The sequence below is a fragment of the Pseudochaenichthys georgianus genome, chromosome 22 (genome assembly GCF_902827115.2).
Source record: "Pseudochaenichthys georgianus chromosome 22, fPseGeo1.2, whole genome shotgun sequence".
NCBI lineage: Eukaryota > Metazoa > Chordata > Actinopteri > Perciformes > Channichthyidae > Pseudochaenichthys > Pseudochaenichthys georgianus.
This window is the reverse complement of record NC_047524.1, coordinates 10,418,143-10,427,497: the sequence shown is the minus strand read 5'-3', so window position 1 is coordinate 10,427,497 and position 9,355 is coordinate 10,418,143. Positions and strand designations below refer to the sequence as shown.

At 39.7% G+C, this 9,355-nt stretch overlaps 1 protein-coding gene across 1 annotated transcript in view; it reads right to left on the bottom strand.

Moving 5' to 3' along the window:
* Positions 1-413: 413 nt before the first annotated feature.
* Positions 414-9,355, bottom strand: part of stxbp6 (syntaxin binding protein 6 (amisyn)) — a 71,462-nt gene continuing 62,520 nt past the window's right edge. The window contains exons 5-6 of the mRNA XM_034111387.2: positions 3,646-3,803; positions 414-2,172 (exon numbers count right to left, since the gene is read on the bottom strand). Of these exons, the coding sequence (XP_033967278.1) occupies positions 2,149-2,172; positions 3,646-3,803 (182 nt within the window). The 3' untranslated portion in view covers positions 414-2,148. The remainder of the gene's footprint in view (positions 2,173-3,645; positions 3,804-9,355) is intronic.

Genomic DNA, 9,355 nt, shown 5'->3' with positions numbered 1-9,355 from the left:
AGTGAGCAATTAAGACTTGCTGCTTTACATTGCCATCTCCTGGGGAAACAGGACAAGCTCACTGGCTGCTCACAAAGTATCACTGCAGTGCAAATACAGTGATGAGTCAGAAGTGAAAAGAACAGAGTGTTTCGATTATTATTTCCATAATTAAGAGAAAACACATCATCAGTGAAACAATAGTATGTAGGTGCACAGAATTTGACCAAGCATGACCATCCAACTTTAACATATTGTGCATCATTCTCTTCTAGACATAACACAAGAGCCATTATTTCATTGAAATGACAACCAAACCTTAAACCGGTTTGACCTTGGTTTTCCAGATGAGGCAAGAACAATATTAACACTGAAATACAAACGTAGGGGAGTCATTCAAAGCAAACAGCACTAATAACGAACCATTGTATTTGGATTGGGCATCTGACTTTATTACACAATAAACAGTATAATATAGAATTAATCACTGTGATATGAGTATTGTTTAAGCATGACGTGAGACTACATCAGACAGAGAAAATGACCCTTGAGACACGTTAAGGTTTTGGCAGCTTGTTGTTCATGAGAAGAGAAAAACCATGCATGAAACACAAAATACAACAACAACCACAAAGAAACCCAACAAAATAAAAGGTACAGCGTCCGATTCCATTATTTTATGGAAATGTGGCGCTGGTTATAAAAAAGACACTGACAACATTATAAAATATTTATTTTATCAAATAATAAACATCCAACGTGTTTGAGAGGAACAAAAGCACACCAACAGTTAGGCAACTGGAACGTTTCAGTATGACCTCGACAGTGCTCCGCAACATAAAGTTGTCAGTGCTTGGCAACAATGTGAATTATAAAATATTCAGAAAATAAATCAAATACATCTCGATTGTGAGGGCAGCATCTTGCAAGTGAGAAAGCCAAGGTTACCGTTAGCGTGAGAGCACTGACAACAAGTAAACTACTACACACTGCTGCTACTATTTGAGACATTTTGACCGTTATCTATCAGCAAACCCAGCCTTTTATTGACCGACCCAAATTATAAAACATAGATAAAGAAATGACTACTGAATGATTAAAGTTGAAATACTGTACAGCCAAGAGTAATTTATAAGATCCCATGGTAATAGGACAAATCAGCTCCACAGACACCTAGATAATAGTACTAGAAGATATTCCTTATGTTGCTTTATACAATGCAGAAGCTGGTTTACTGAATTCAACATAAATTATTATAATTAAAAAAAGCTTTTTTCAAGACAGAGTTCTTCAAGTACACTCCCAAATATGTTAGGAACTTTATTACATGTAGTTGTGGTTGTTTTGGAAGGGTAGACCGAGGACTTCACTATTTCACTGTTGTCATTTATTGTTATAGACACAAACCCATCCAAGCCGTGCCATGTGCAGTTTATGAAATAATATGTTGAAAACATTTGGACTAATACTGTTGTGATACATTTTGAAATGATGGAGCAAAACAGAGCAAAAGACTGCAATGTCTGAATGTCGACGAAAGAGAATAAAACATTTGATTATTCCTTCTACCTGACATCACATCCTACCTAATGCATCGTCAAATTATTTACCTGGTTACAACCTAAGCATCAGATAAGAAAATCTTCAGGTATGTATGTGCTATATATGTGTTTTTTATATATGTTTTGTGTGTACACAGTCAACCAATCCAGTCACAAACCAATGACAGCGGCTGCATAATCACTGCAGTGCTCATAAATAATTCTCACCAATTAATACCCAGCGATACAAGCTGTTCCTGGTCTTTGAGTGATTGCTGATAATGACTTGTCAGCATGTTGACTCTCACACGAGCGTGTGAGCATATGAAGAGGGGAAGTGTTCTGATTGGCTATGTTTAAGACAGTCATAGCTTGTGAATACATTTGGCAAACAGGAGCACGAAACATTCGGCTGACAGTCTGAAGTAGCGTTGGTTACCTCTGTTCCTCCCCCCAGCGAGATGTTTCGCCGTCAGATGATGTACCAGAATTCAACAACCCAAAACATTAAAATGTTAACATTGTTAACAAATAGTAATCATATTAAATCTATTAAAAATAATAACATCTGGAATCCTTCTCCTGTACAGCGACTGGCAATTGGTGACCAGTTGGTTTTGGCAGTGGTCTAACACTTGTGCTTCATGGCAAGCTGTAGAACAAATTAGGGTGGGGGTTGGGGGATAATACAATGAGAATTTGTATAATCCTATCAGCAAAATGCTACCCAGCTATAGAAAGCAAAGGTAGTGGAGATGTAATGCAGGGGAAAGTAAGCACAGTGAGTAAAATGTGGTACAGTATAGATCTGACTTAATTAGAATACTTCCACAAAGGAGAACAAGCTGCTAGGGTGGGTTTATAATGACGCTGGTGATGGTGTTTTTCTATTCAGGCAATGACAAGGCAACTGCATTCATCTCATTAACAAGGGCCCTAATGGCTTGGCTGGAGGCTCGTTAGAGAGATGACCAAGGAAATAAATCTAATACAAAGCTATGAGGTGTTGACGTGAGGAAGGAATACATACACATGCACACACACAGACTACAGTATGGGGTATGTTGCTATGGAAAAAGAAGAACTGAAATGTGCTAGTTGAACAAGTGGGGGCAGTAGAGCAGCAGGCAGAAAAGAAGGGTCTTTTTTTAAACTGAGCAGTGTGGCGAGATGAAGCTGCCGACACTTATCATTTCAAGATTCTTACAACGCATGCAGTAGGATGTTAAAGCCATTCAAAGACGTAAAGAAAGCTGTTGATTCCACCACTTCTTTATCCATCTGTAAGGCCTTTCTGCCTTTGCTTCAGACATGCAGAGCTCTGAGACTTGATAATAGTGTGCAAACAAATATAAAAGCTAATGGCATAAAATTAAATGAGAAATGGCAGAAACTGAGTCATTCTTCATGGGGGTTCTACAGAAACCATCAGAGCCGGGTTCTTTTTCTTTGCTTATCACAGTTTCAGAAATTCATCACGGCGGGAAAGCTCGTCTCTGAGCAGTATGAGGGCCTTGTAAGGTAAATGTCTTTCAATTATACCACCAGCGTGTTCAAAATAGGCAATGGATAGCTCTACTAAAGTTATTGATATTCCACTTTAAATGGCACATGTCTCAGTGAAAGCTCTCCATTCACAACATGACTGCAAACCCAGGGTTGTGTGATATACTGCGTGCTATTACAGAGACAGTTATGATGATCGCTATCAGGTGCACTCGTTACAAAGCCAACGATTTGTCGTTTGTTTTGCAGGGGGAAAAAGGAGATTATGCTAATAGCGTCATTATAGAGCATGCAATTAGTTTTCATGACAAACAAGAGATGTGGGATGGATGGAGGATGAGGGAGCCCACACTACCAAACAGAGTTAATGAGAAGAAGAAAAAGATTATTATGTTTCCCCGAGCAGAGAAAGCTGAAGTCACTATGACGCAACTCTTACAAATATCCTCAGGTTGAAGTAAAATATGTATTCTTTTGGCTGAATTAATAATGACTTTAACATTTTTACTAGATGTTCCAACACATTCCATAACTAATTCAGAATTTCAACGCGCTGCATTAAAGCAAGCCTACCCTGAGGTTATGAATTGTAATGTGTCTTGCTAACATATTTCCTCACCTTCTGTGCAGTAACAGAGAACTGTTCAGCACTGTTCATCATGTCCGCGGTCCTCTCCTCCGCCCGGCCTAATCGCTCGCCGCGCTCGTTCAGAGCCTGACTCGCCTTCTGTACGGCACTCGTCACACTGTCCGCAGCCGAGTGCAGTATGCTGTTACCTGCAGATAACAGCCGGACGGAAGAGAGGCACACGAGAGAAGGAGAGAAATGACAAATTGTGAATCATCTGTTGAATAATAACATGAAGTAGACTACAAATTCACCTGTGACATTAGATGCATGTAGTTGAATCAGTGACCTTGAGCATTAGTGTTACTGGTAGAAGACAAAAAGTGAATGGCTTCCACCAGGTGCAACGTGGGAAGTTGGCTAATGGCTTTCCTTCAAAGTTGATTTACTTCAGGGAAAGATCAAGTGAAATTAACCTTTTCAAACTTCAAAGTACGCAACGGCAACACAGCATTTTATTCGTTATGACATCCTGCACTGCTTTTCCTCAATTTTGAACCTGTGCTGTCAGCTCTGCGGTTACTCTCCTCCGAACTACAGTGTAATAAAGAGAGGAGATGTGCTTGGCTGCATGGGCAGCCCCGGAGACCCAGTGCTGGATATAAGAGTGAGAACACATCTTTCGATAGCAGCGTTAGCCCTGCGGATGTTTCCGCTGACAAGTTATTAATCTACAGCACATCGGGAGTGCTGCTGTTATGTGCTACGCTAACGCACAGACTTCGAGCAGCACATATTTCTGCTGCTTTATTTTTGTCGGCAATACAGTTGTATTGTTCCAGTGGGGTATAATCTGTCACATGCACCAGACCAGTATTGGAAAAAAATTGCCTTCGTTTTAAATGCGTCACCTAGGGGTGTAACGGTATCCGTATTCGTCCCGTACCGTCACGGTTCGGACGTCACGGTTCGGCACATGCAGTCACACGGCGAATACGCCTTTTTTTATGAGTGGGAAAAAAGTCTGTCACTCAGGGCAGTATTACACTATATATAATCCAGGGGGCGGTATTGCGCCTAAAAGCCAGCCGCCCGTAAATAACAAATTAAGAACAAGAACCAAACGAACACAATACATGAAGAAGAAAAGTTAGCTATGGCGAGTTCACACAACACACAGGAGCTAGAAGACCCACCTGCTTCTTTTAAATCAGCTGTGTGGGAACATTTCGGGTTCCCTGTGGATTACAACAATGATGGGGTGGGTGCGAGTTGTGGATCGGACGAGGACGGTGTGTCGGCGTTGTTCGACAGCGGTGCGGTATGCTAGTGGTAACAAGTCAAATATGCTCAATCACATCCGAGTCAGTCTCAGTCCCCAGCGAGAGGGTTTCCTCGACGGCAGGTGACATAGTTACCGCCAACAGATCTGCCCTCACTACTGACAACGTAGACAAACTCATCTTTTTGAAGAACAACTTGAAAATAGAGTAAAGCTTGAGTACCTTTATTTAGGCATAATGGCCTCACACACACTCACAAGTTAATTACACATGTTAGGCATTGCTCCTTAAGGTACATATTTTATTTAGTTTTATATTTATCATTGTATTTATTTTATATTTTGACATCAGGAGATGTTATACAGTTCTGAATTGCCTTTTATTGATTGTGATTCAAACACTTTCTTATTATTTATTTGAATATTTTCAAGACATTCTTTTTAGTTGTACAGCTTATTTAACCTTTTTGTTTGACATCAGCCATTATAAATAATATGGCCATCTGAGTGTGTGTGGAACTGTTTGTGGTTTGTTTTTAACTGTGTAATACATTTAATGATTCCAAATGTTAGAGTTCCTTATTTTCATAACAAAACTTGCACTACTGTTAAAAATAAATAACAGCAACAAAAAAAATGCATTTGGGACTTTTTTTTGCTTTTCCTTGTTGTACCGAACCCGTACCGAACCGTGACCCCCAAACCGAGGTATGAACCGAACCGTGACTTCTGTGAACCGTTACACCCCTAGCGTCACCTATTGTTCATGTGAACTGCTACTTTTCATTGACCAAACATTTCCATCTGTGGTAGCAAGGTCCTGACGAGCCTTTTTTTATAAAACGTTGTTGCGCCACCTCAGAGTTTAGAATGTAACAGTGAAATTATTATTATTTTGCCTTTTTTTTATATTTAGGGAATTGATTTAGTGAGGACCATCCCAGCCCCTCAAGGAACATTCACTCTTCACTTTGTAACTAACTTTAAAAAGTGAAAAATAATAAAGAAAAACACAACAAACACCCAGCGGAAGGAAAAGCTAGATTCGATGTTCCAAGGTCTATATCCCTGGATATACAGTAAATGAGTTAGAGGAGAAGGAACAGACGGAGGGAGAAGGTAGCGACTGTATTAAGACTTGACAAGCCTGATTCTATCTGCTGCTATACAGTGAGTGTGTGTCCCGTGGCATGAAGGCAGGTAGGCTGAGTGACAGATAATTGGGACGACTCGACTGCAGTGGGTGTTATGACAGCCCGAGCAGCTGCTGTTGCTTCAACAGAAGTTAATTTGATAAAGTCAGAGCTGTTTATGTAGAGACACACCTGTGCTGCACACACACACAGATGGATGTATAGTTGATCATCCCCACAACTATGAATAACAAAAAGGATAGAAAGGAGGAAACACATGCACAAGGCTTTTTTTATGGTCAATTTCCAAGGGATTAAAGTCAAATAACTACAGAATGCATCCCACATAACACATCTGGACCCGTAACAGAAAAGCTTCAAACCCGTCAGGATTTATTTTTTCATATGGTTAAAGGTTTATATTGTATCTGTCTACAGCAGCAAACAAGAACTTAAAAGTCCACGGCTACAACATGAAGGTTGTACTTTTTTTACATGGGGTTGTATGAGTTACTTCTCTATAGCAAGTGTTTTACTGTACGTTCTGTGGATGGCAGACAGGAGCAAAAGTGGATTCTGGTTTACATAGGCTTAAAAAACACATTCCTTCCCGGCTTCTATTTAGGAAAAGAAACACTTTCACTTTAGGTCTTCACTAGAAAGGATAAGACCTTTTCACCTTCAGAAGGATTCCTCTTAATCCTCTCCTCCTCGGAAGAGCCCAGGGAGTAATTATACCATCATCTTCAATATAACCCCCACTCTGACATCCCCTCCACACCATCCACTCAGAGAACATCTCCCTTTAATTTCCCGCACACACTTATTCCTCTCTCTGGTCTGGTCTTTCTCATTCCCTCTCTTCTCCAAAGACGAGTGGTGGGCTGCAGCGTGGGCTCCCCCAGTGGAGAACGTAATTACAGTACAACACAGGGAGGAGACATTCTTGAGAAGCATGAAGGGGCTGCAGCATCAGGAGCAGAATGAAAAATGTAGGAGTAAATTATGTTATGTTATGTGGTGCCAGCGCTGTGAGCCTTAGCGCTTATGTTATCAGTGGGGATAACAGCAGTTCTTTTATGTTCCTGAGGAGGTTATCGGGTGTTATTACAGTCATTTTAATGATGCAGGACCCGGATGTTGCAAAGGTAGATCTCAAACAGGCTTTTTGTGATGATTTTGGCATCTTAAATTGTGGATTTGAAATAAGCTATAGAACAGTACAGGCCAATCCTAGTACATCCATGGCACGCCTCGATCAACAATGCAGGAGGAATTGTGTTGCTATACCCCATGCTATTATGTCAAGCCAGGGTTTCTTTAACAATGGAGACTGAACAAAAAGTCAAGTTGTTTTCTGGCAACAACATTTTCCAGAAAATAGAAACTATGTGCAAAGACGAACAAAACAAGGAAGGGGAGAGATCGTTCAAAGTTAACCCTTCCTTTTCCAGTTCAGATAACAGGCAGCTTTGGAAATAAGAAAATAATTGATGGTTATGGGAGCGCCTTGGGATCCCCCAGTCAGAGCTGGTTGATGTCGCCAGGGAAAAGAAAGTTTGGGGCTCTCTGCTGGAACTGCTACCCCCGCGACCCGACCACGGATAAGCGGGAGAAGATGGATGGATGGATGGATGGTTATCAACGGGAGCATGTCAGATAAACTTCTCAAGGTGCCGACAGCCAAGACAAATGTATTTTTAAGGCATATTGGGTTAATTCGATTCAACTTAACAATAACACAAAGAGATCCATTCATATAAAATTATGCTGCAGTGGCTTTAATATTTTCATTTGGCAGACATGATATTATCAGTGTGCTAGGATAACGCTGTGGGTGTAGGAAGGGAGAGAGTCGCACAATCATTTCTTTTAAGTATTCGAGAGCACATACTTATCTGCACTTCAACAAGTAACATCAAACATTCTCCTTATCATTCTGATATTACCAGAGGGCTTGAGGCTGCCGCTATTGATCCAAAGAACTTATGAAGGATTCTGTCAAGGATTTCTCTAAGTTCTGCAACTACATATAAAAGAGCCTCTTGACTCTCAAGTACTCAGTCATTTGTTATTTTCAACTATGACCTTGTTTTCAAAATGTTTGCTATTATGAGACATTCACTTACTTTTCCCTTTGCCAATTAGGAGACAACATAGACCAAAGAGGCAAAATAGGCAAAATAATTCATCAATTTGATTTATATGGATAGTCAACTGTACTTTACAGACATGTATTTTATTGAAGATACAAATGTATGGTTTAATGTATTGATATGCAATTGAAATTGAAATTTGAAATTGAATTGATATGCAATTTTTTTAAATGTTGCTGTTCCAAAATTAAGATTTGTTTTACCTGAATAAACATAAAACTTTTCCTCCTGCTTCTACAGTAGGTGTTATCAAAAAGTATAGGACAGCCAGCTGTACAACCCAAGTAAGGAAGTGTGTAAGGAATAGTTGAGCAGTATCAAATATATGTATATATTGTGTTACCATGATAAACATATTTTAATTTATCTTTACAGAATATGTTGTGAGTAAATGCGCTATTTTGAAAGTGTCAGTTTCCTGTATATTGAAAACAAGAAAGGCAAGTCTACAAAAAGAAAAATAATACTTACAGTATGTTCCTATTTGACAATTTAATAAACTATAAAATGTGACAATCAAAAAATGGCTAATGGAATAGACATCATAAGGGCCTACAGACAGCGCTATGGGGCTCCTCCCGCAAGATAACCCCCCGCTGCCGTTTCATTAATGCAAATCTTGACATTATCCGCAGCCGCATAATGAAACTATAGCAGAGGTTCAACCAGGAAGGGGCGACTCTCTGGATAAAAGGCTTTAGAGATTTAATAGGTGTCTGTCAGGAGTGCCAATCACTTTTCTCCACATCTTACAGCAGAAACTCTACATATGGTTCATTCTCTCGTTCCTCTTTTTTAATGGTCACTCCCAAACTTTTTATACAGGGCAGTACCCCTTTTCTGTATGTTCTTACACAATTAATTAAAACACTTCCCTCTTTTTTAGCTACCACTCCCTCCCCGTGAAAAATGTACCTTATAAACCCTTGTGAATATGCCTTCATCATTATACTACAACCATCGGTCAGTCACATGTTAAATTGGAGGCACACAAAGTCAATAGTTATTTAAAATGTGCGATTCAGTACACAGGTTCAAATGATCCCATTATAAATCACAATTAATTTGTCTGATTGTGTTAGACCCTTGCTTTAACCACATTTAATAATTTTTTTATGAACATATTTATGTGTCCTACACAGGTACTCACATGTACTTTGGACTGAGGTGGATGTGTAGCCTGAAACCCT